Genomic DNA, 26,915 nt, shown 5'->3' with positions numbered 1-26,915 from the left:
AATCAACTAGTTTCTCAATTTATTTTCGAATGGAGGATTAGGTTAGCAAGAGCAATCTTTAATGAGCATGCAATCCAAATTATCCATTCGGTTTTACGAGCGACGGAGAGAACGCTTTAGATATTTTTACGAAAACTTGTCCTGTGTGGCCACTCGATCAACGACATAGCAGAAATCTTATTATTTTCCACCTAAGCGGGGGTGGCGGGCTAATGAGTCGAATGAAATCGAATCTAATTGTCCCGAACGTGGGCAATTTGAAATTCAGTTCATTTTTTTGTTTTCATTGACATAATTACTTTTCTAACAAGAATTGTTGTGTAATTTATATTTATAAAATTCGAGATATTGGTACCCATAATGTGAAAACAAATACGGAATGTTTAAAATCGAAATGAGCACGTGACCATGTCTTAACATCGATGGCGCAGATCAAAATCCGAGATTTGATTGGCAATGAATACGGAGCACATCAAAATTTACCATTTACTTCCCTTATGGAAATGCTTATGAAGTGGTCATCTGGCCACTTATTAGCTGGGCAATTGCTGTTGCCCCTTCACAACCTCGGCCTGCTCTAATTTAAATAGGAAAAATTGCAAAAACTTTCCAAAAAAAAATAATTTGAGATCCGTGTAAGTAATTTGAACAAAAAAAAAAAAGAAGCAAGTATCGTAAAATCAAGTACGAGTAGATTTTGGCGGATGTCGCTTTCTCGCAGAGGAAATAAAGATAGGTCGATCCAATCTTGAAATGAAAGACCAGGACCCGACGAGTTGAGGGTATGGGGTTACGGGTCTGGAACCGTTGTCGAACGGTGAAAGCGCAATCCCTCGAAAGCCGGCACGCAGTCCAAGCGTCCGGATATTCGCAAAACTCCAGAAATCTCTTCAAGTGAAATTAAACGTTACAAAAGAAATCAAATTTAATGGGAGGGGTGGAGTAGTTAGCGGAGAGTATTCGAGAGGCCACGAAAGAATTAGCCGCCTCGGTGTAGTGGTTGCCGTCCCAGCTGACATGGCGCGACGCATCGTCGCACACGGTGTACCCGCTCCGGCCGCAAGTAATGTTGGGATTGTAGTTGTAGGGCGGCCCGCCATTGCCGCAGCACGCCATTAACGGGTTCTCGAATCCTACCACATCACAACACAGAAAAAATCAAGAACGGACAAACTTCAGCATTGACTTTCGTCATCGACGCATCGTCACCGCTCTCGCGGGCACGAGACAAACCAACAAAATGCCCGCTGGTTATCTAGTTGCGATTCCGACAGTCGATTCTGATAGGAACTCGAAAGGCGCTCGGATCGGCGGCGATAGGAAACCGTACCGTGTTTAGCGTGATTGGCGATGAGATCGTACTTGATCGCGAAGACGTCGACGTACACGATCGTGGCGTTCTTCATCCGGCACCTCAGCTCGTCGCAAAGGGATTGCAATCGCCGATTGAATTCTCGAGCAACATCGTTGCGAGATCGGAGGCACCCGAGCTCATCAATGTCGCTCGCGTCATGGGGGTGGTTAACCAATACGTTAGGCAAACAGCCCAATGGCCCGGTGTTGTGCACCCAGAAATTCTTCCCTCCGCTTTGGTATATGCTCTACAAAAATTAAGTTTACAAAAATGGGGATATGTTTGATCTTTTCCATATAGATAACTGTTGACTAACCCAGATAGTGAGTCTGATTTCTTCGACGAAGACTGAGATATTTCCTATAACTTGCGAATACGGAATAGGAGGATACGGCGCAAGGTCATTCTGGCCGATGTCTATGGTGTAGAGAGCGTTCGTGAAGCCATCCTTACCGACCAGATTCGCATAGCCTATACAATTAGGGACACCGAATTGAGATGTATCATGTTTGCTTTCTTGCAGAGGTTAATTTGTTTAGTTAAGGACGGATTACCTCTCGAGAGAAGCAGCGGCGAGCGAGATCGGAAAAGGAGGAACTGGCGGACTTGGACGCCCAAGTTGAAGGGCTGGTAGCGAGGGAGGGTGGCGGCGCCGGCGGTGGCGAAATTGGCTCCGTTGCTGAAATTCGGGCCCAAAGATTCCAAGTACGGGCTCAAGAGACTTGTGTTCAGGCTCTCGCCTGTATTGGATTTCGTGCGGATCTCAACAAAATTTCATGACGTGCTTGAGACAATTCCCTTTTTAACAGATTCGGCCCTTTAAATTTCGGCATTTACGCAATTTGATCCTCTAACTTTTATGCCGTTCAATAAAGTCCTCTTAACTTTCTGGAGAACCTTAAAATTAACATCTAACTGGTGCTCACGACGTGCTTTACACCTCCCTAGGAAGGTCCCTTTGGGAAATCAAAGAGTAGGGAGAGGAAGAACTCACAGAGGAAATCGATGGTCACCCGCCCGTCGCACAGCCGGCCGGTGGCCTCGTGAAAGAAGGCGCGGCCGTCGGGCAGTGCGAAGTCGATCCCGAACGCGGCCGTGAAACCGCCGGTGTCCGAGTTTGAGTCGCCAAAGTTGAAGAGGATGGGTCTCGTCTCGCACCGAGGAGCAACCAAGGTCGGAAGGCCAAGGCCGAGCACCAGCATCGTCACAGCGGACGTCAGGGCATGGAGGCTGGGAACGCTCTTCTTCGCCATATTCTTCTCTGCGCCTTCTTCTTTTGGCTTTGAATTAGAATGCAAAAGGGTCAAAACAGGAGCCGCTTATGTGAATATTTCAGAGGGATCTGAGCTGCGGATCTCGAGACAGGGGAGAACATGGCTTGCTGACAATTTTTAGACAGTCTCAACGGAGGATCATTTGAAAAATAAAAGTGTCATGGGAGTTAATGGTTAATTAATCATTGACTAAACGAAATCTAAGAAAATTTGGTCCATGTGTTGTCTTTCACTTCCCCTAGACGAAGCACGTGACAATTTGCAATTATTTGCCCATCCCCAGTATTGTGGTATAGTTAGCAATAGATCCGGGAGTTCTGTCTTTCAACATGATGTAGTTCAAATGGCGTGAAGGAGGAACCTCGGCGGGATTGATGCAAATGGCGTGGGAGATCTCGGCGTGTGATTATCACAGAATCTGGTGATCGGTTGCCGGTCATTAACAATGACAAATCTGTTCTTAAGGAATGAGAGTGTGCTCGTAATTGCATAGTGTGCTTTGCCATTTACTTTCCGGATTTTGCTTTGTTCTATAGTTATTTGGGACTTGCTAGGCTTGAAAGCATTCTTCGTGACTCTCATTTTGCTTAACGAATGAAATCCTCGTTTCGATAAAATAATAATAATAATAATAATAATTAGTGATAGTTTAAGGATCACATCAAACAAATTAAAATTATAGATATGACATTACACATTTGGCCAAAGCTCAAGGACCTCATTAAATAAATTAAAAACTTAATAGCGGCATTACACGTTGCACTAAAGTTTAAGGATCATTTGCGTTATTATCCTTTCACGTGATGTGCTGAAGACGTGTAGTGTGGTTCACACTATGGATTTGTCTCTCTTTAGCGAGATGAGAAATATGACACCTAGTTTTCTTACTCAAAAGATAACAAGCATTTACCACCATCGCAATGACAACAAAGCTCCAAGTATAGCATGTGAGAGAATTACCAAAAAAGTCATAAACTTATTGTACTTATGCCAAATTAGTCTTAAACCTTTTAATTATGTCGGTTGAGTCTTTTATCCTTTCACATTTTGCCAATCGAGTCTACTCAATCGGTTATGATAAAAAATCGTTGATGTGGACGCCGGCCATCCTATGTGGCATGGCCGGCGCCAGCGTTAATATGCTTTTAACAATATTTTCTAATGTATGATCCAAATCATCCATTCAAGATCAGTTCAACTAGGAGGTGAGTGCTCTTATGGAGGAGATATGTGACCTTCGAGTGAAATTAACTATTTTTTTTTTTTGGGAGTTTGCTTATTTAGTCTCAAGATCAGTTCGTGGCCTCTCGGATAGCAACTAAACAAGCAAACTCCAAAAAATCTTAAGATTGAAATTAAACGCTACAGAAGAAATTAAAACTAACGGGAGGGGTGGAGTAATTAGCGGAGAGTATCCGAGAGGCCACGAACGAGTTGGCCGCCTCGGTGTAGTGGACGCCGTCCCAGCTCACGTAGCGCGACCCCTCCTTGCACACGGTATAGCCGCTCTGGCCGCAGCCAATGTTCACATTGTAGTTGTAGGGCGGGCCGCCGTTGCCGCAGCACACCATTAAGGAAGTCTCGAAACCTATCCGTACAACACAAGAGACCCATACTTCAGTAACATGAGCCGAATGGACTCGGGATCGGAGACGACAGACAGAACCCTACCGTGCTCGGCGTAATTGGCGATGAGATCGTATTTGATCGCGAAGACGTCGACGTACACGATCGTGGCGTTCTTCATCTGAGACCTCAGTTCTTCACAAAGGGATTGCAATTGCCGATTAAAGACCCGAGCAGCATCATTGAGAGATTTGAGGCACCCATGCTCATCGACATCGCTTGCATTGTGGGCGATCGTAGCCAATTTCTGAGGCAAACAGCCCAACGGCCCGGTGTTGTGCACCCAGAAATTTTTCCCTCCACTTTTGTATATACCCTATTATCACAATTAGACATGTAAATTAAATTTCGAAATATTGGGATTAATTTTTACTTTTCCATAATAGATATGAAAGATCTCTCGTTAATCGTTCGACTAACCCAGATGGCGAGCCTGATTTCTTCGATGAAGGTGGGGATGTTTTGAACGACTTGCGAATACGGAAGGTGATCGAACTGACCCGCGAGGTCGTTCTGGCCGATGTCGATGGTGTAAAGAGCGTTCCCGAAGCCGTCCTCACCGACCAAATTTGGATAACCTGAATTTGGGCGAGACACCAGATTCAAGATATCTTAGTTTTAGGATTTTCCGTACACCTATCTCATTTGCTTCATTTGCTTAAAGTAGAATAAAGGCAAATTACCTCTTGAGAGAAGCAAAGGCGAACGAGATCTGAAGCGGAGGAACTCGAGGACTTGGACGTCCAAGCTGAAGGGCTTGTACCGGGGGAGGGTGGCCGCCCCGCCGATGGCGAAATTGGCTCCGTCGCTGAAATTTGGGCCCAGTGATTCCAAGTACGGGCTCAAGTAACTCGTGTTCAAGCTCTCACCTGTTTTCAATTTCATACAAATCCCACCAAAATTTCTTGAACTTGCTTAAAAATATTCCCCTGTTTAAGTAGATTTAGTCCTTTAAATTTCAGCATTTCCGCGATTTGGTCCCTATAATTTTTATTTTATTCGATGAAGTCGTCTAGCTTTCTAAATTTACGCAATTTGATCACCAAAGTTTATATCCGGCGCGATCGGGTTCTCCGACTCTTGGAGGAAGCCAATCGCGATATGGAAATCATTGACGTGGTAAATTAAATTTGACATGAGGTGTAAGTCCATGAGACCGATTCCTATCCCTAGCTCACATGAGAACCTCGAGCAATAGATGTCAAACTAGCGCTCCCGATTTGTTTCTATAGTCCGGTGCCTAGGGAGGTCCCCTCGGAAAATCAGAGAGTGGAGGGCAAGAACTCACAGAGGAAGTCGATGATCAGCCGCCCGTCGCCCAACCGGCCGGTTCCCTCGGGAAAGAAAGCGCGCCCGTTGGGCAACCCGAAGTTAGCTCCGAGCGCGGCCGAGTAACCGCCGGTGTCCGAGTTCGAGTCGCCGAAGTTGAAGACGACCGGTCCCCTCTTGCACTGGGCGGCGACCAAACTCCGAAGGCCGAGGCCGAGAACCAACACGACGGCGCATGCCGAAGCACGGAGGTTGGGAACACAGAGCCCTCCCCTCTCCCTCGCCATATCTCTCGGCAAAGCGTGAAAGAAGCTGCTTATACGAAAATTCTGGAGGAACTTAAATTTGTGGACGTGGACACCGGGCGGAACAAAATCTTGCAATTGGGTCCAACGTCGTTCTGGCGATCTTGTCCTGGCCCTCTTACGGTGATTGCTGACAGTCTGAAACGTCCTTAAGAAAAAGATCATCCGTGCTAGATTTTCTCCGATGCATTCAATGTCGACAGCGAGGGACTTTATTGACTCCAGAAACTTGGAAGGGGCTCTCTCGTTGCCATTTTCATTTGAATTACGTCCCGCGACCGTCTTCGCAATAAAGCTTCGATGTCAAATTCGCAGGCACTATCGTTGTATATCGTTCCACGTTTTCGATATTGCTAGCCATAATTTATGTAGGTTGGTAATGAGCATTATGATTAGTTTCAACAGCCACGTACCAAACATTTTTATGGCTCGAGAGTCTCTAAATAATTCGCAGCGAAAATTGCTGAAACAGTCTGAAATCTATGCACGACTATTAATTCAGTTCTAAACTGCCTCTCGACAATTTGCAAATGCAGTCCTTTCGGGAATTGCCATTGCGAAAGCCGGTTATCTTACTTGGTATGGCCAGCGTTGATGTGGATAATTTTTATGTAATTTTTATATTTTTATTTATTTATTTTCTTTTATTTCCACAAAAGGCCGGCAATGCCCCCGACGACTCTCGCTGCCATGGTGGGAAAAAATTAAAAAAATAAATATATAAAAATTTAGAAAATTCTTCAAAATTGTCCACGTCACCAGCGACCGTGTCACGTAAAACAAGCGACATCAACGTCGGTAGTTTCCAACCAAAAATGACTGAAGGACTAAATTGACAAAATATTTAGGACTAAATCGGCCAAATTAAAAGGTTTAAAACTGAATTGATATACATATAATAGGTTTAGATTTTTTATTTTTGACAATTGTCTCCTACTATAACTAGACCTCCAAGCCGAGATTTATTGCGAAAATCATCGATAAAAAGAAATTTGGCAAATTCCAAAAAAAAAAATTGCAAATATAAAAGTTTGACAGTACTAATCATCGTGAATGGGGGACAAAAATGAAACCGTTAAAAGACTTAAATAGAAAACAACGCATTCGTTTAATAATTTAAGTTTTTAGAACTTTTGACAGTGAATCACATAATTTGTACATAATATCATAGCATGATGGCTTTAATTCAAATCATAAGAACCACCTACTACGAACCATTTTCTAGAGGGCAAGAGCAATTTCAACTTTAGTGGTGAAGATAATGAGTTGATCGGTACAAATGGTCCATATATCGTCTTCGTTCCCCCTAGACTAGAATTGTAACCCGAGAATTACGAGAATAATCATTGACTAAACAGAATCTAGCAAATCCTGAAAATTGCAAATTTTTAGAGTTTGATGGTACTAATCAAAGTCAATGGGGATAACAACAAAGCTGTCGGATGTCTTAAATATTAAATCACGTCTCCATCAAACAGATTAAGTTTGTAAAACAGTCGGCAGCGATCTACAAAATCTTTATCACTGAATCGAAGCAGGAGGTCCCCGAGTTGAGATCATTCCAAGCCTCATGGGAACCACCTACTACGTACCACTTTCTAAGAGGGCACGAGCAATTTCAAACTTCAGTGGGGAAGATGATAATGCGATCGATACAGTTGGTCCATCATGCATTGTCTTCATTCCCACCAGACGAAGCCCGTGACGTTTTGCTCTTAAATTGTGCCTCCGGAAGATCCCAAATCCACACTGTCCGCTCTGCTTTGTTCACGTGATGCACTGACGATGCGTTCCGTACTCCGCATTATACATTTCTCTAAATCTTTGCTGAAATCTTTGTTGAGAAGTATTATGTCCTAACCTTTCTACTCGGCGATTGCAAGAACTTACCACAAACAAATGAGAAAAATTACGAAAAATGTTATAAACATTTTTCACATTCTGTCAATTGAGTTTCTTTAGCTAATTTTGGTCAAAAATTACTAATATGGATCTAGACTACGTGGCACGGGTGGTGCTAATCTGTATCTTTTTTAATAATCTTTTAATAATTTTTTGAATTTTTACATCTTTTTTATTATTATTTTTTCTTTCATTTTCCTTACTTTATATTGTTTTTTGGAGTGAGAGCCGGTGAGAGTCGTCAGCTCTGGGTGAGGGTGTCGTGACTCTCATGGGGCCATTGGGAGAGGGCTCACGCGCCCTTGCTTTGGCTAGTGAGTGCTGCCAAGCCTTCGGCTAGCCACAATGAGTGTCGTGACGCCCTCGCCCAGCACCCGCAAGAGTTGTCGGTCATAATTCCAAAAACAAAAAAGAAAGTAAGGAAAAGGAAAAAAATTCATAAAAATTAACAAAAATTATGAAAATCTAATGAAAATTGTCAACTTCAGCGTCGGCCGTGGCGCGTGAACGGCTAGCATCCACGTTAATAATATCCTGCCAAAATTGGCCGGATAGCTTCAATTGGAAAAAAGTGAGGTTTAAGATTGAATAGGCAAAATTAAAAAGTTTAGTACTAGATTACCCAAAATTGCAGTAGGTTTAGAACTTTTTTGGTAATTTCTCCCAAACAATTGCAATGATAAACAAGCTCCAAGTATGGCACACAGATGACTAGGTGCGTCCACACAATCGTGTATTGACAAATCTGGGAGAAGGCGACGGGCACGGATCGGACTCCGATCCCATTAGACCGCCAACTCCTTCGGATTAAGATCGTGCCAAGATGCGAATGTTGTTCGAGTGTGGTCGATCTTGAGCACGGGAATGTCCAATTAGAGAGTATATTAACTAATAATCATACCTCGTGCGACATTTTAACGTGAGAGTTATGCATGAAACTCAATAAGAACGACACCGAGAGTGACCCGCCTTGATACCACGAATCCCTCCGAGTGATGGTGTTGATGTCATTCTTCATATGTACTACGTCCGGATCGGGGCAAGCCTGGCTCGTACCATATTGAGCTGAACTCTATAACTAAATAGCTTTATAGCCTGCATGGTAACCATTCTCATTCTCTGATTCTCATTCTGATCCAAAAAAATTGATTACGGTTCAAATGAATTTTTTGATTCCGTTCTTGAATGAATTTTAGAGAATCGAAACGTGTTTGATAACCGCACAAAATTTATGTTTCAAAAAAATGATTCTTTCCCTATTTTTTCATTTAAGTCAAATAACTATGCAATTAATTTATAAAATTTCATCCTAAATTAAAGGCTAATTTTCAATGCACACTCAAATAATTTAAAATACATTATTTTTTAGCATGTCATGAATGAAATACAAATTTTAATACATGATGTTTAAAGTTCTTTAAATGTTGCGTTTTCTAAATACATAGAAACATCTTGTGACGCACGGCTACCAGTATGCATGTTGGATGCCCTCATCCTCTGCAATATTCTTTGTAGGAGAGTGAAATCTATGAAATTTATGAAATTTAGGCCCAACTTTATGAAAATAAGGTCAAACTAGCATAATCTAAGCTTTTTCTATTTTTTAGGATTTTCTAAATTTTTTGTTTTTTTTTTTAAATATTTTTTATTTTTATTAGGTAGAGGGAAAAAAATGACGAGAAAATTACAAGGAAAAAGTTAGAGATGTGAGACTTTATTCTGTTTGCTATTTTTAAAAGTCATTCTTTTTCCAGAAGTAACTTTTTTTTGTTTACGTATTTTACTCTAAAACCGATTCTGATTCTCCAAAACCGATTCTGGAAACAGAATCAGAATTATTTACGTTACCAAACAGCATTCTCATTTTTTACTGTTCTGAGATGAGAATCGGAGAATGAGAATGGTTACCATGTAGGCCCTTACTTTCCACAATCGTTCTTCGGACCTTGGCAAGACGAGGCCAGACCAGGCCGAGTTGGGTCTAAGGAAGACCACTCCATCATGCATGCTATTTGTGATTGTAAATGGACTGTAAATTGCTGCAAATGGCAAGGCCATGTCCCTGCTGGATCTTGATCCCACCGAACACAAGGACAAAAGGGCCCGTTCAATTTCTATTGCAGTCTTGCATTGGAATGCTTCTCAAAAAGAGGAGCCTTGCAAAGAGAGACGAACAAAATTGCGCGTTGACGTTTCGTGGATGGAATTCAGTAGGAGATAACTCGGTGACCGGTGATCGGGAAATGAATTAACCGGCGAATTATCATAGCCTCTCTTGATGGGTGAACGAACGACTCGCCTAATCGTATTCATACCTGCGCTACGTCGGTCGATGTCGCGCGTGCAAGTTCGATGTTTTGAATGTTCAAAAGGAGGGGCTATTATGTTTAAATGGGGCTTCCATTTATGAGCATATGCGGAGGAGGGAAGGAACGCTGGCCTGCTTAATGGGGTGCTTTCCAATCATGCGAAGGTTACTGAAAGAACAAATCGAGCATTCTCTGAGTTTTGTATGTTATCTACACCAGATCTGCAGATCCATTCAGTCCCAGTAGCTAGTAGAGTTGGGAGAAGCCTATGCAAAGGATTTGTTGAGCCTATGTGATGGATCCTCTAGAGCTGCTGTGTGGCAGGGTAGCCATTGCCAGATACGACGGAGGAGGTGGTGGTGGAGGTCCAAGGTGGGGGCAACAGCCGTGATGATCGATGGCGGGGCAGTGTGTGCACGGACAGGAGAGAGATGCAGCGGATCGGACTGGTCTGAAATTTCAGGCTCTTTCAAGTAGATGGACGATGGGTTTTGGTTTCCTCTCTTTTCCCTTGAAGCCGCCGCCTTTCTGCAGTGCCATCCCTAAGGGAGAGACCCTCTCTCTCTCGCGCTCTCTTCCCTCTTTTGAAGCTCTTTGTCTTTCTTTTCTCTCCTCATCCGTTCTGGGAGTTTTTGCATGTGAATAAATTTCTGCAACTGATTTTGGCTGAACGTGGAGACCAATTCGGCCATTCGTTTAGTTGACAGCCATCGAGAAGAATGCTCATAACTTGACTCCACATCCTCTCCGAGATAAAGCCGCTCTCCTCTTCTGTTTAGATTTAGGTCAAGTTTTGGGGTGTTTTACTCTCCCGAACTAGATCTAGCTGTAGATTCGGGATTTCCTTATAGGCATTTGATATTTTGCTATCGGTGTCTCTGTACGGCGATGGTGATAAGGACATTAAACCTAAACATGCAACCGCAAGCCATTGCAAATGAAGTGAGCAATTTCAGCCTGTGCTCGTAACTAAATTTGGTGATCGGCCGCCGAACGTTAACTGTGGCAGATTTGTTATTGAGGGATAATAGTATGCTTTGTTATTTGTTTTCTAACTTTTGTTTTATTTGGTAGTTATTTAGGATTTGTTAAGCTTGAAACTTGATGTAGAAGCATCGGCTCTAGTCAATCGATTTTCAAGCATAACTCGGAACGCGTCGATTGATCCGGCTCAATTCTTATTCTTGCATGAAAAGACCAATTGTGAGCATAACTTGATTCAATGGAGCCTAGGTGAAGATATTGATTCTACAAAGGAGTTGTTGATAGACTTTCAAGATATCAAAACTCAAAGTTATTTCGATGCAAGAGCATTCGACTCATCGAAACAATCCTTGAGTTCCGACGTAGCTCCATCTACAAGTATCCACTTGGTCCCATAGACAAGTCCAATGACGTCTATGATCATTTGGGCCAAGTCGGATTATGGCTATAACTTATTACGGTGGGTTAAATAATATCAGAGAGCTATCGATTCTTCCTTGCAGATTGAGGTATCGATTCACCAAGAAAGTTATTGATTTCGACGCAAACCAACCACATATCAATAGGGCGACTGTTTCAAGCTATTTCCTTAGTCATTTTCTGATTCCCCAAGATGGTTATTTGCTATCAATGCCGACGGACGAATTTGGAGTCTTTGTGTAGAGTCTTGATTATTTCTAGTTAAGTGTCTTTAGTCTTAGTTTAGGTGTCTTAAATTATTTTGTAAGTTTTGAGAGTCAAAATACTAGTTGCTAGGTGATTTATTACATATTATGGTTCCTAAGACTTTAACGGGTTCTCTAGTTCCCAAGTCATTGTTAGTTGGGTGGTTGTAGAGTCTTTAATGGTTAGTCTATATCATATGTATTAGGTCCTTTATATAAAGAGGCGGAATCTCAATTGTAAGGCGGACTTGATTATTTGATGAACGAGAATATATATAAGAGTTTGCTTAATTTGAGTGAATATCTTCAGAGAGTGGATAACTCTTTGGTCTCTTTATCCTTGGAGTGTGAGTTACTCTTTGGTGGTGAGCCAAAAAACCCTTTATCCTCGGCTAGTGATATCTTTAGACCTTGGTGGTGAGTTTTGCTATCCCGAAAGCCCTTTAGCTGCGTTTGGTCATCGGGATTTCTAAATAAGATGAAATTGGATACGATAGAATATGAAATCTAAGGATTTTGTTATGTCCTATCCATTGTTTGGTGACTCACAATAACAATATCGGATATTTTCACAACCTATTTTGTTTATTGTTTGGTATCGACACATATCGGTGTAAATGAACCTAAAAATTGCACAAACGGAAATGGTAAAAATCCCTCGTGACATTCTTACCTACTTCATTTTTATTGCTTATTTTTTTTTTTTTTTCCTTCTCTTTTTTTTTCCCTTTTTTATTTCTTTTTTCCCCTTCCACCATTCTCTAATTACATTTTACTAAATAGTAAATTATACTAATATTCCAAAATTACTAAAATACCTAAAATATGTAATAAATATAAATATGGTATAATTTAAAAAATTATATTATAAGATAGAAATGAAGTTGAGTACATAAATAAAAATGGAAATAAATAATGAAATTATTTTTATTTTTATTTTATTTTGAATTTTTTATATTATAAATGAAATATCATTAATATTCTACTACTATTTATTTTTATTAGTTGGAGAAAATTGTTATTCGAAAAAAATAACTCATGTATTAGAGTTGGTAAAAATCCCATCCACCTTTACTCCACCTCCCCCACAGGGTAATTTTATCTCGGTTATATCCCTCTTTATCATGTCACGGCTAGGCAGCAAACACATGATAGGATAAATTTTATTTTATCCTGAATTTTATCCCGATTACCAAACGCAACATTTATCCTTGGTTGGTGGCATTGCCTTTAGACCGTGGTGAGGAGCTTCGTCAATCACGATCTGTATCGTCAACCGGTGGTGCCTCCTTTACGCCCTTCGTGTATGTCGTATCGATTTTGTATTGGCATCCATCAATATCCGTCCCCGAACTCTCTTTCCCATCCTCTTTTTCTCTCATCCATCACTCAAGACGACATTCACCCGTCCCACGCACGCGCCAAAACTTCAAGGCCTTTTATATACCTCTATAGTATAATTGATAATATATTTATTCAGTTATACATAATCGGCCATATAATTGATATATGAAATAATTCCTTGTACGGTGGGATTTAGCCCAAAAAATTATTTTTCCCTCGCATTCACCAAACTTTCACGAAAATAGATAATGCTGGCCTTGCGTCCACCCTATACCTACACAACTAAGCCAAGTACCAAGTTAGCACGTTTGACTTTTATAAGCAAAGTTCTTGAGTGAAAACGTGTCGGCTTCAATGAGAAAACTTATTCATGAAAAACACGGAATCCCAGTCGTTGTTAACCTAAGTTTTTGTCCTAAAACCCGCCATCTGTCCCCGTTCGAGACTAAGTGTGGGCAAGACAACAGTTTTATTTCTTTATTTTTTATTTTTCTATTTCGGAGAACATGTTTGGAATATAAATCCGCTTGGTAACGCAATTTCATTTTTCTATTTTCAAGATAAATTTTTTGATTCGAAATAGGTTTGGAATAAAAATAAGAGTTCTTCTCATTGCTCACTCCCTCTCTATCGCGTGCGGTCTCCCTCTCTCAAGTCCCTCCCGCCGGTCATCGATCGCCCGCCACCCGGCACCATTCGCCATTTGCTGGCCACCGTTCGTCGGTCGTCGGTTTCCGGTCCTCGGCTCCCATTCGCCATTCGCCATCCATTGGTTGCCTTTTGTCATTCACCATCTACCGGCCCGCCATTCTTCGTTCGCCAGTCGCCCGCCACCGGTCTTCGGTTCTTGACTCTTGTTCACCATCCGATAGTCTCCATCCGCTCGTCACCATCATCCGATGATCGCTGGCCAAGGCCCCTCCACCGGTCTCCGTTCGCCATCCGCCCGCCGCTAGTCTCCGTTCACCGTCCATCGATCGCCGCCCGAGGCTCAGCAGTTGACAACCGTAAATTTTATACTATTATCAATCAATTTTGTTTCAAGAATAGAAAATTTGTGTAGTTGTAAAACAAATTTCTGTTCCAAGAACAAAAAATTTTGCATAGTTATTAAACGCATGACTCTGCTCAGAAACTAGTCCGGGAAATATCTATTTCTTAGTAGAAATAGAGCTCGAAAAGAGAATGGTTGTCATTCGAGCCCTAAGGATCCGTTCATTTGACAGGAAAATTACTTTCAGACTTTCTAATATTTAGGTAACGAAGAACTAATAAGATCCACGCAAGACGATTTTCATTGACTGAAAATAATGAAATTAGATCGTGGGAAACCGGCTTTTCTTCTGACAAGAAGGAAATCATTATCTCTAAACCATCAAACAAACGAAAACTAATCGTGAAAAAAAAAAAATCCCCTATCATAAAGTTTCGAGTGAAATAAACGCACCTTGAATCATATCGACCGGTTCCGGGCAGCTAGCGAAGGGCCCCGACCACGTACTTTTACATGGAAATGGGCTTCGTTGTTGCCCGCTCCTTCTTCGCCTTCAAAAGCGACAGATTCCTCGTTCCCTCTAAAGCATTTGTTGTTGGGGACGATAGGAGCTCAGCCGAAAGGGACTTGTACTCGCATTGCCAACCCTCTACGACTAGCTTAGGCTCTCGCATTTGCCATTTCTCCATGCTTCTGCATTCGACTCTCTCTCTCTCTCTCTCTATCTCTATAATCTCGACTAGAGTCAAAACTTTCTAGACTCCACTCTTCCATTCCGTCACGATTCAATGCCCGTAGCGAATCGTTGAACCTTCTGACTGTGAAATCACCATCTAATCTTTAAGTTGTATTGTCTCACTTGGCGAAATTTATTTCCTGACGACACATTTAACCTCCAAAATTTCAAACTGATACTACTCAAGTCTACATTTCGTCAATGTTCTGGCCAATGCCTCCATTAAAATGCGTGCATGTTCACGAATTTTATGCATTTTACGGGATACTCCAATATATTCGGCAAAATGAAAACGAAGGATAGATTATCGGAAATATTAAATTAACTTTTTGTCGGACTATTTGACATTTTTAGGGTGACCTTTTAAGGATGGTCACCCGAAACCGCTACCCAAGACTTAATCTAGACTTGAGTCGCATTATTATGTCATTTGACGGGGGTTTGCCAAAGTCAATCTCATTTCGATTAAATTACTTTAACCAGACTTGACTTCCGTTGACCTCCCAATAATCCTAACGTCAGTGCAGAAAGAAATTAAAAACATTCTCGTAATCCTCCTCTCTCTCTCTCTCTCTCTCTCTCTCTCTCTCTCTCTTTTGAGATTATCAAATCGTCTTACTGAAGATGCAACTTTTTGGGAGGTGCTAATGGCCCGATAATGATAATTAGCGGATTAATTTTTAGTATGCCTATAAGAAACGGAGTCATTTCTCTCCACAAGGATGCTGTGCGAAAGAAAAAATAGAAAGTGGGGGTTTGAAATATAAGAATTCCAAAACTTCAGCACCCTAAAACAAATTTTCACCGAACTTGGCGACTTCAACTGAATTTTCGGACCTCTCCTGGTTGCGAGAAGGTTCAGAAGCCAGACGCACTTCCATGAATTTTTAAAGCTCCGTGTTCGTTCATCCGCGCATCGAAATCACCAATCGAACGATACGATGGAGAGGGAGAGAAGAGAAGAGATAGAAGAGAAGAGAGAGAGAGAGAGAGATTGCAGTTAATATTAAACCAAAGCGATCAGGATTTTCAGGGAAAAAAAGGGAAAGAGCATTGCTGATCAGATTCATCCCACCTTTTTTTTTCCTAAACAAGAGCGATCGCAGAAGAAACAGATCCTACGAAATCTCCGGCGAGGATATCCACCATCAGATCGTCAGTTTGAGCTCCAACCCATCGTCCCTTACCTTCCCCTCCCTCTTCACCGCCTTCGCCGGCGAAATGACAGTCGCCGGAGGCGGAGGAGGAGGAGGAGGAGGATGAGGATGAGGGAGCGGGAGAGGCCTTGTCCTGAACTCGACGTCGGCGCTGAAATCCTCCGGCTCGAACCTCGGGACCCAGCTCGAGCACCGATCCCCGCCGTCCAGCTCCGCCAGCCTCCTCCTCTTCCGCCTCGACTCCTCCGCCTCCCGCTCCGCTCCAGCTCCCCCATCAACTCGATCCTCCTCCGGTTCCGCGCGTCCCTGTAGTTCCTGAGGATCGCGAAGAACAGCTCGATCTTCTCCTCCTCCTCCACCTCCTCCTCCCCTTCTTCCTCTTCGCCCTCGCCTCGTCCGCGATCGCCGCGATCCTCGGGCTTTCCGACGTCGCTCTCGCACTCCGCACTCCGCATTTCGGGTCGCTGTGAAGAACGGAGGAGAGACAGAGATCTGCGACAAACGATTGCGAAACGGAGGAATTTCGCAGGAAAGTGAAGCGCTTTTTGTTTTGTTTATTGGATCTCTCTCCTCTCTTTTTTTTTTTTTTTCCTCCTCTTGCTATTCGAAATCTCTACGCTTTAATTTTGGCCCTGAACACAAAGGATTTATACGATGAATGGCAAGGTTAAAATGACGGTATTGCCCTCGAGTCTCACACCCACCCGGGAATGGAGCCGCTATCTGGCAAAAGATAATTTCAATTTTTGTACCTCATTGTACCCGGATTTAAAACTCCAATCCCGTGAAGTCTTTAAGCCCCATGTGAGCACAAATCACAACCACAAGTATAAAATCTCCATTGACATCTCATAAGCAGCCGATTTGGAATGCATTCATGGTAATGTTTTCGAACATGAACTCAAATCATTTCATTTCAACTCGAATATTAATGTAATGTCCGATTCGAAATCAATGAGTCGGAGTGTTGGGTCGTGTCACTTTCTGTGCGGATCGATGCGAGACGAAATCACCACCGAGCTTGGTTGCAATCGTGGCACGGGAGTTCTCGTCCCGGTTGGTGCGCAAACCTCCTCCGGCCACTTTGCGCTGCGTGTGTTTTTGCTATTTCATATGGAAGAGATTTTTTTTTTTTTTTTTTGCTAGAAGTGAAAAAAAAAAAAAAAAGGAAACACGTGATTAGGTTGAAAGCGTAGGGGGTTTTATGTAATTTGGGGAAAGAGAAAGACGCGGTATGACGTCGGGGGTTTCGTCAGCGTCCAAACGTCACGACGACTAGGCGCTGCGGAATTCTGGGGCCTCGCGACGCAACGTATCGCTGACGTGGGCACGGCTGACGTCAGCGAGGTGGGACGATTTCACGTGGGGCCCGAGAACGCGATGGCTCCCGGTCGTCTCGTCGCGATGGTTGAACAACCCCGTGGACCAGGTGGCGCGTCACTACTTGTCGCCACTACGGCGAAAACTTTGTTCCAAAAGCAAAATCGAAAGCAAAACGATGACGTGGCAAGACGACTAAAACAACTCGTGGTCTTCCGCCTTACATTTTACGTCCTCTTCGTCTTGGGATTTTTATTCACCGAAAATAAACACAAAAAGATAAAAGCAAGTACGGTAAAAAAAAAAAAATGACCAGGAAAGCTGGACGCATGAGTCACGAGCCTCGTGATTCATGGGAGGAATCCTTTCGCAGCGGATGCCCAAGGAATTCTGAAGCGATCCGGATGCACACGGGCGTGATGCACTTGCGAAAATACGGGTCGGTTCGGCATGAAAATCACGGGATTTAATAATCGAGATGCATTGCGCTCTGTGTCCATAAGATGCATCAAGAAACCGTTCTTGCGTTCTTGCATTTTGAGAAGGTAATCATACGCCAATAGACATGTGGTTTTGCTAGTAAAGGAATTAAGGAAGTGAGGACGCTAATATCACGGGTGCAAGGGTTCAACTCATTTCTTCCGTATATATAATATGGCACAAACGTGGGGGGCCTGGCTACTTACAGGCCTCGCAAATCGGTTTCTTGACCCTATGTATGTGGCCCTAATTGAGAACGGTGTATTTAATTTGGATGCGGTAATTCCACATAATAGTTTCTAAGCCCCCACAAAATAACCAGGTTATTCTCAAAACCCACGACGAATTCTTATATTAGTTTAACCGTGTCCTAGAGAATTTACTTTTGTCTTTTGGAACAATCCAAATCACAATGCCTTTCCTTTTCTTTTTCTTCTCCATTTTTCCGCTCATATGCCACGTGTGCACGGTGCTTATTGACCGCGGGTACGTAGCCAGCAAGCTAGTTAATAAGCACCGTGTGAAACATAGGCCAGCCATGCATGAGCTAAAACTCCGATGACTTGTCACAGGCGCGGGAGGCTGCTATACCTGCCTACCCAGTGGTAACCAATCGAAGTTGACGTGGAGTTTACCTTTTCCACCGCCATCCTCCTAAGTTGAGAGAAAATATTTTTCTTCCCTTCATTCTAGGGAATATCCTCAAATTTTACATTCCAAAATTCAAATGAAGCCTTTTTTTTTAAGATCATGCTTAGGGCCAAATCATAGTGTCTTTCTTTTTCTTTTTCTTCTCCATTTCTCTGACACTGAATCTCTCCATATCATGAAGCGAACTCAAAAGATGATTTCTACCTAAAAATTTTTATCAATAAGTTCCATAAAAATAAAAATAAAAAAACCTATGTGTATCTATTTTTCTAAACTATATAAAGAGACCACTTTTAAGTTTCGGTGCCTACCCCATAAATTACCACGGTACCCCCAAGTCCTCAAATCGGGTCTAGGAAGTGAAATCATGGGTAACTCACGTTCCACTCGTTTCGCGGAGAATGACTTATTCGAAAAATGTATTAAATTATTTCAAGCGATGACGAGAGACTTTTTTTATAATATTTTTAAATTATTTTTCTTTGTTGTTTAAAGGCATGTTTTTTTTTTTCAAAAGTTTTGCATAGAGTTGGTACCAATTTCTTTTGTGACTTAGATAGGGAATATTGAAGGTCACTTTCGACAGGAAATCGAATGTACATAGTATTGCTTGTCGAGATTAGAATAATCCAATGCTCATATCGACAACCCGCGAAACTTCCTCGAAAAAGTTACTCGCCGTCTCGCCAAATGCCCGAAAGCGACGAACCGGCAGGTGAGTGGGTATTAGATTCACCCACATCACATGCAATAAAGTTTTGTTTTTTTTTTTTTTTCTTGACTATAGACAAGAAATTTAGTCTTTATGATAGGAGAGAGCTTTTCACTTTTTAAAGATACTCCTTGAATATCGAATGAACCCTTTACCTCACGCTACATGAATGCCCGATTACATGCTTCTATGTATTTTTTTTTTTCGAGAAAATTATCATAAAAATTCTAAACCTATTACAAGTGTGCTAATTTAATCATAAACTCTCTGTTCTTTTTTTTTTTTTTTTTGCAATTGAGTTATAAATATTTTACAATTTGTGCCACTTCATTCCATTTGGCCAGTTGGTGAGATTTCCGCGGGTACAACCCATAAAAGAAAGAAAGGAAAGAAAAACAAAAGGCAGATTAAAAAATTTAAAAATATTGTAAAATATTATAAAAGAACTTGCCGCGTCGGCATCGGCCGGTCAAATTGATTGAATTAGCACAATTACAAAAATTTTAAAACTCAATTAGCCAAAAAAAGAAGTTATGATTGAATTGGCACAATTACGATAAATTTTGGACTTTATCGGTAAATTTCCCCTTTTTTTTTTCCGATGGGTATGAAATCAAAGTGAAAAAGCGTGGTATGACATAAGTGACTAAACTGCGCGAAATTACATAAAACTCCAATGAATTTTGGGCGTAATGCACTTTTGCCCCTCGAACCTTCACCAGTTAGGTAATATTCGGCTGTCAACTCTCTGTTAATTTTATTATTAGTATGTGAATGCATATGACTTTTTAAGAGTCAAACGAAATTCGTGACCTATTTATGCTATGTATAAAAACGTTAGTCACAAATATGGGTGCCCAATGGAGAAGATGGACATTTACATAACAACTGGAAAATTACTTAATAGACCAAACTTGGGAATTTACATAACTTTTAGAGAACATACATGACAATTTCAGAGCATAAGAAATTATAATTATTAACAAGAAAGGTTGGAAAAAGAAAAAAAAAAAGAGGCGAGGAACGCATATTAATTATCAATTCAATTAAAGGGAAAGCCTAAGATTTAATTCTCCTTCTTCTCCGTTATTTTCAGCGCCCTCCGCAGGTCCAGCTGATCCTGATGAGCCAAAAGCTAGGGTTTCCCTGGCCTTCTCCACAGGCGCGGCTTCTTCCATGAAGTCTTCCCGTTGGAAACTCGGATCCCAAGCCGAAACGGAGCCCTTCTTCCGCCTCCTCCCCTCGTGATGATCAGCATCCGAGAGGCCGGTTTCGCCCGCAGCTGAGTACGGCCTCGAGCGGGCCAAGCGATCGCGAGCCTCGCGAAAGTTCCTGAGTAGGGCAAAGAACTCCTCCATCTTCTTCTCCTCATCGTCGTCGCCGTCGCCCCCGCCGCCGCGGTCGTCGGCAACTGAACGTTCTTCTCTTTCGCGGTCGGGAGGGACTGTGGCCTTCCTCTTCCTGCTTCCGCGAATCCCCGCTGGACGATCCGGGGTTTCGGTTTCGGCCATTATTGACTTCGGAAGCACACGAAAGAGCAACGATGATACACGACAGGCACGCGGAAAAACAGAGTGTGTTGGCCTAACGGTGCCCGTTTGCTTTCGAGGTTGCTTCGAGGATGCTTCTTCTCACCGTCCCAAAAGTGTGTGACATAATGTTGCGTCCTGTCAGTGACAGATGCTCCATCATTTTCATGTCTGCTTTTTTCCTTTGCAATTTACCAAAGGCCCACTCAGTACTTTACATCAAAGCTGTCTTAGGAAATCCTAAGACGCACAAACAAAATAAAATTAAAAAAAAATTATGATACAAGATTTATTTTGATTTATTCTTAAATTAGAATACATTCAAATTCAACGGATAATTCCACCATAACTAGCATATCCCATGTCTCTATTACAAGAGAAATTTTATAAATAAGGATCTAAAATGTCTCGTTTTCTTGAATAAGTGCCTAAAGTAAATCTTATTTCAAATAAATGCTGACATTTTGCCTTTTGTTTCAAAGAATGACATGACCAAATGCATTTTCTTCATTTATTTTTTCCCTCTCTTCTTTCCCATTTCTTTTTTTTTTTTTTTCGTGTTGCGATTGGCTAGGGTCCGCCTTAATAGCCATAGGCCGGGCGCTCGGGCCCTCGCCAACTACGAAGAGGTGTCTCGTGAAGGGAAGAGGTGTCAAAGTCATAGTCGATCATGGCCGCAAAGGAGAAGAAGACAACGTGATGATCAAGTGAGGGTCGCCTAGGCCCTCGTTAACCGTAACGAGGCGACCCTCGCCCGGGCAAGGTGAGGCCACCGTCGAGGGCGGCCTCGTCCAACACTTGTTGGGGGCCAACCATCACTTAAGATTGGCCATCGGCGAAAAGGAAGGAAAAAAAAAAGGAAAATTTGCCTCGGTAAAAAAGTAGCGATTAAACTCTAGAAAATCTAATCCTCCATGTAGCATATTTAACTAGCTCTGTGCGGCTTTAATTATTTCATACTAAGCGCCTCTAGAGAGCAGCAAAAGGCGTTAAAAGTTTCTGGGGTCCGTGGCTCTTTCAAGTAGGAAAAAAGTTCACTTATCATATGAGGATGGAGTCAAAAAAAAAAGCCAAAAATGATGCCCTCTCGTTACGTGAACAGACCTAAGAGACACCTAAGCAGTGAAAACCTTTGCCTTCGCAAAAAACTTGTCGTCATCTACCCCTGCCGTTCATCATTTACTTCACATGGCTGCCAATTACCTAAGAGACCGTCCGATGGCTAACTACACAAACACACATGTGCCGATTAAACCAAAAAAGGTAATACAAGAATAGCGCGTCAAACATTTCCTTTGTTATTACTATGATGAACGCTTAGGAGGTGGGGTCCCAAACTCAATCTTCTTCTATAGTTACGTTGGGGGATTTTACCTTGAAATATGCATCCGAGACAAGACGATCTAATACTAAAAAAACCTCCAACTTTAGCATTTGGGATAATTATATTAACAAAAATATTATCTCAGAAAAACTCTCAACTTTTATTGTTGTCCAAATTCTACTGGTCTAATACCTTAAAAAATCCTCAACTTTAGCATATATCCTAATTATGTCCAAATTTTTTTTTATCTCATAAAAAAACTATCAACTTTTACTTTTACCCAATTCTATCACCATCAACCTTCCGTTCATAATCACTATTAGTTAATCCTAAGTGGCCCGAATTTTCTCACCGAACTTATCAATGAATCTTCGAAATTTAGAAATAGTAGGTTTCGGGGACAACAAGATTTTAAATAGTTCGTCTGAATATCTCCATGTCTAGTCTTTTTTGAGCCGTTGGGTGCCGAAGAGAATACGAAACGTGTTGTATTGAGTGACTATGTATCTCCTGGCATTATGTAGGGCAAGCAAATAACGGAAGATAAGTTTGGGATTTTTTCATATCAACTTTGTTGAGGTGTAATTCATTAATGACATGAAAATGCCACATAAGATTAACTAATGATGATTATAGACGGAAGGTTAATGGTGGTAAAATTGGAATAAAAGTAAAAGTTGAAGGTTTTTTATGAAATAAAAAAAATTTTTGATATAATATGTGACACATGCTAAAGCTGATGGTTTTTTTTTTATACTAGGCCTGGTAGAATTGAAACAAAAGTAAAAGTTTGAGGTAGAATTGAGATAAAAGTAAAAGTTAAAGATTTTTTTTATGAGATAAAAAAAAATTGGATATAATTGTTACAAATATTAAAGTTTGAGGTGTTTTAAGTATCGAGTCGAGACATGACTCTACTCCATAAGTCATTTCATAAGTCTTTCTCACTTTAGCTCACATCGTCCCATTAAAATAAAGTAAACTGACAAAACAGTCCGACCCAAAAAAAAAAAAAAAGGCGAGAAAATAAAAATTCGGTTGACTAAAATCCCGCAAGGGTCTTCTGGCCACAAATACAAAAATAATAAAACAATTTAAAAAAAAATCGCCAAGTGGGAGATAAAATTCCAAGGAGAGAGTGGGTAGCAGTAGCAATCATAAAGTACAAGAAAATGAAAAAATAAAATAAAAAACGAAGAAAGAAGTAATTGCCGAGCGTGATTGGAGGATGACGCGTGCCGCACGACTCTTAGTGACGCATTGCTTTTGCCGGATGCTGACATCATTTGGACGACAAGCAAACTACTTCTCTTTCACGTTCTCTGCGCACAGGAAAAATGACGCAAACAAATTTGCAAGCTTTGATTTAACGCGTAACGTGATCTCGAAACTTTTAATTTAATTAATATGATTAGAATGCGGTCTATAAACTTTTAATTATTCAATATGATTTTCAAACTTTTGAAATATATTCAACTTAGTTCTTGAACATTAAGAAAGTGTCAAATGTCGTCCCCGAACATGAATCAGTAGAACAACCGCATTAAACATCTTCTTATTAGCTCGGGGACTAAGTATTATATTGGTTAAATTAAAAATTTAAGAATTAATATTGTATATTGAATTAAAGTTTACAAATCATTTATGTTGTTATTCTTCGAATTAAAGTAAGCGGTAAAAAAAAAATGGATATAATTGGGCATCGTGAGGTGCGTCCCAGCATGTGCAATTGTAATGAGAGGAGGAATTCGCAGTCCTATTATGGTCCATGTCGTGCTACGAGGTCTGAATCCTCACGTGGTCGGAGATTCCTTTCCCATCACGAAAGGTAAGTGTTAGCGTAGAAGGTACTCGTAACTTTGTCTAAAGAGCGTGGGAGAAATATGACAAGTGGCACGAAAAATTTGGAATTTCTTTTTTTTTTTCTCATATTTTTGTGCTACAAGATTTTTTCAAATTGGCATAAAAAAATGTTAAAGAAAAAAGCCGACGAGGAGTATATTCGTCGCGGATATATATTGGTTTAGGATTTTTTGTGAAATGAATATTAATTTTGAATAAATGCGACATGGACTTTTAGTTTTTAGATTTTTTTGTTGCACAAAAATAGATTTGAGATAAATGTGACATGTGCGGGATTTTGTAGTATGTTTGAACAATGCGTGATTTAATTTTTAAAATATTTTGTAGTGTTTTCTCGTTGGCCCTCATATTTTCCTCCTCCCTCTATTGCCCGAACAAGCCATTGATGGCGTGTGCGGTGCTTTTTCCCTTTCATGCAAAGGGCAAACACAACTTCTCTTTTTTTTTCGTCCCTTCGAGTCTATTTGATTTACTTTAAAAAGCGATTCTTGTGCTTTTCTCGTGAAATTTCAAAGAGAAAGCAACTTCGAATAGACCATCCATATATCATTGGCAATCCCATAATAATTGAAGTGTACGCAATTGCAATCCTTGATGTTTTTTCCCTCACGGAAAGCTATCGAATCATGTAGATCTCACGGGAGGAGCTGCAAGATTGGACGGTCGCCAAGACAAGCTCTACTACTTTGTGGTTGAGAAAATGAAGAGCGTGAATACACTTTTACCGTTGATTTTCGAGGGAATATCATGAACTATTTAAATTTATAAATAAAAAAAATCTCAAATCTTTCCAATTTACTGTTGTGCCCACCAAAAGTTGATTTATAAGCTTGGTCATTTTCCGACCCCCAAAAAAAAAAAAAAAAACTTGGTCATTTTATATTGAAGTAGACGGAGAAATTTACCTATGACCAACCCAATAATTACGTGGTCCCTCACATTTTTAAGGTAGGTAGGCCATCAACTTCATAGCTTTCAAACACCGCTTGAACTTCATAGCCAATTGCATTGTGATTTCTACAAATTACCCAAAAAAAGAAGAAAAAAGAAAAAAGCAGGGAACATATAATATCAATTTGTCCTTACCAAAAAAAAAATATAATATCAATTTGTCGATTAAATTAAAGGGAAATCCTAAGATCTAAGCCGCCTCCTCCGTTGTTTTTCGGCTCCGAAAGCTAGGGTTTCCGTGGCCTTCTTCCCAGACACAGCTTCTTCCTCGACGTCTTCGAGTCGGGAAACATGGATCCCAGAGGCCGAGATGTAGTCCTTCATCTGCCTCCTCCTCTCGCGACGACGACCAGTGCCCCGAACGATCGGTTTCGCCCGAGCGATACGCGAACGTTCTTGATTAGGGCAAAGAAGAACTCCTCCTCCTCCTCCTCCTCCTCCCCGTCATCGCCGTCCTCGGACACAGAATGAATGTTCTTCCCTTTTGCGGTCACGAGGAACTAACTGCCTTCCTTTTCCTTGCTCTCACGAATTCCCCCTTCTGACGATCTAGGGTTTCTGTTTCAGCCATTATTGGCCTGTCGTCAAAGGCCACTTTTGCTGCCGAGGTTTGCTTCGAGGACACGGTTCTTCTCAACGACCCCAACGACCAGTCCGCGGGCTTTTTCTTTCCTCGGTGCTTACGTCGGTACCGAGTAACTATGGACCTTCGTCAATGCAGCTAAAAAATGCAAATACCCGGGCGGCCATAACGTGTTGGGAAGAGTAAGGAATGAACTTACATTTCGAGGCAAAAATTCTACAGGATATAACAATGTCTCAAATGAGATTATTAAGTAACAATTCTAGTATTCCTCCAAGAAACTCTTGAAAACGAAATAATTAGAAAATAGTTACTATATTGCGAGGAAAAAAAAAGGGAGGTTGAAGTAAAAAACACTAAATAGAAACGTTGAATATAAAATAACTAAAACCTTTGGCGAACAAATATGATGTTTCAAAAAGAACAAGACTTTTTATGTCTGAAAAATTATAAATTGTATTTTTTTAGAAACTCAAAAATATACATAAAAAAAAAAAAAAACATAACCAATTCTGATTTATGAGCACATCAAGTGCTAAGTGTGCCTAATTATTCGTGCACCCACAAGCAGGGTCTTGTAGGGTATAGCCCAATTAGCCCATGATTTTCAATTATAGGGTTAGAAGACTTCCACACTTATACATTGACTAGCACACTCGCATCTTTTTTATGTTGGATAAGGCACCTTTCGTTTATTTTACAAACAGACCATCAACATGACGGACCCTTTATTTTATCGTTATTTTCATGATCGCTCGGTATCTCGATATAGCCTTCATCCGTGGCTATACTCTCGACCTCTACGATAGAAGTTATCTCGCAATAGACATCGGGTTGTTTATTTTGCAAGTCTTTGCCACTTTAGCTCGTGCCGTCCCGTTAAAGATAATCGCGAGAAAATTTGCCGGTAAAAAGCGAGCCGACAAAATGGAAATTCGGTTGACTTAAACGCCCGAAAGGTCTTTCGGTCGAAAATACAAAAATTTAAGAAAAGAAAAAGAAAAAGAAAAGAAAATCACAAAGTGGGACGCAAAATTCCAAGGGGAGAGTAGGTATTAACAGTACAATGGAGGATGACGTGCGCCGACGTGATCTTAGTGACGAATTGCTTTTGCGAATCTTGACATCAATAGGACTAGAAGCAGGAGCAACTACGTCCTTTTGAAGGTCTCTTTGTTAGTTAAGTTGCGTAAATTAAACTTATTATATGGATGGGGATTCATTTTTTCTTTTTAATTTTATTCATTAGCCCCAAATCTTTAAGAAAAAGTTCCTTACCAAATTTTCGCTAAAAATCTTCGTGCGACAGTGTGCCGAGTAGGACGGCCGGCGATGACCGAACCGCCACTTTAGAAATTTTCGACAAAACTTGACCAAAAGGACTACAATAAAATTTCGTGCAAAGATTTAAGATTGAATTGACAAATAAAAAGTTTAGGATTTAATTGACATATGTGTAATAGATTATGGCTAAATGGGTAATTTTCAATAAAAGTATCAAAAAAAACATGAACCCATTGCATTGGTATTAATTCAGTTTCAAATCTTTTAATTAGACCAATCTAGTCCCAGACATTTTCACA

The 26,915-nt window shown here is 41.1% G+C and overlaps 3 protein-coding genes across 5 annotated transcripts; all 3 read right to left on the bottom strand.

The window, feature by feature from the left end:
• Positions 1-860: 860 nt before the first annotated feature.
• Positions 861-5,833, bottom strand: LOC115742434 (GDSL esterase/lipase At1g09390-like). Of its 3 annotated transcripts, XM_048282225.1 has the most exons (6): positions 5,543-5,811; positions 4,938-5,123; positions 4,675-4,832; positions 4,300-4,570; positions 4,182-4,216; positions 861-1,098 (listed from the first exon to the last, which is right to left on the bottom strand). In XM_048282225.1, the coding sequence occupies exons 1-6, from the start codon at positions 5,808-5,810 to the stop codon at positions 901-903; spliced, it is 1,116 nt and encodes a 371-aa protein (XP_048138182.1). In that variant the 5' UTR covers position 5,811; the 3' UTR covers positions 861-900. The 3 variants fall into 3 exon arrangements, with proteins under 3 accessions (XP_048138182.1, XP_030532575.2, XP_030532574.2); XM_030676715.2 differs by lacking the exons at positions 4,182-4,216; positions 4,300-4,570; positions 4,675-4,832; positions 4,938-5,123; positions 5,543-5,811 and adding exons at positions 1,331-1,601; positions 1,671-1,825; positions 1,909-2,094; positions 2,349-2,701 and having other exon boundaries at positions 861-1,133; XM_030676714.2 differs by lacking the exon at positions 861-1,098 and having other exon boundaries at positions 3,947-4,216; positions 5,543-5,833.
• A 9,925-nt stretch (positions 5,834-15,758) lies between these two features.
• Positions 15,759-16,500, bottom strand: LOC115732638 (iroquois-class homeodomain protein IRX-4). Its single transcript, XM_030663325.2, is given in 2 exon segments — positions 15,759-16,179; positions 16,182-16,500. Coding segments are annotated over 2 exon segments (462 nt in total). The 5' UTR covers positions 16,375-16,500; the 3' UTR covers positions 15,759-15,910.
• Positions 16,501-19,952: 3,452 nt separating this feature from the next.
• LOC115742527 (protein NIM1-INTERACTING 3-like) lies at positions 19,953-20,690 on the bottom strand. The gene has a single exon (XM_030676869.2). It carries the CDS (start codon positions 20,591-20,593, stop codon positions 20,129-20,131), a length of 465 nt encoding a protein of 154 aa, XP_030532729.2. The 5' UTR covers positions 20,594-20,690; the 3' UTR covers positions 19,953-20,128.
• Positions 20,691-26,915: the final 6,225 nt, after the last annotated feature.

The sequence above is a fragment of the Rhodamnia argentea genome, chromosome 7 (genome assembly GCF_020921035.1).
Source record: "Rhodamnia argentea isolate NSW1041297 chromosome 7, ASM2092103v1, whole genome shotgun sequence".
Classification (NCBI taxonomy): domain Eukaryota; kingdom Viridiplantae; phylum Streptophyta; class Magnoliopsida; order Myrtales; family Myrtaceae; genus Rhodamnia; species Rhodamnia argentea.
This window is presented reverse-complemented; position numbering and strand designations above follow the sequence as displayed.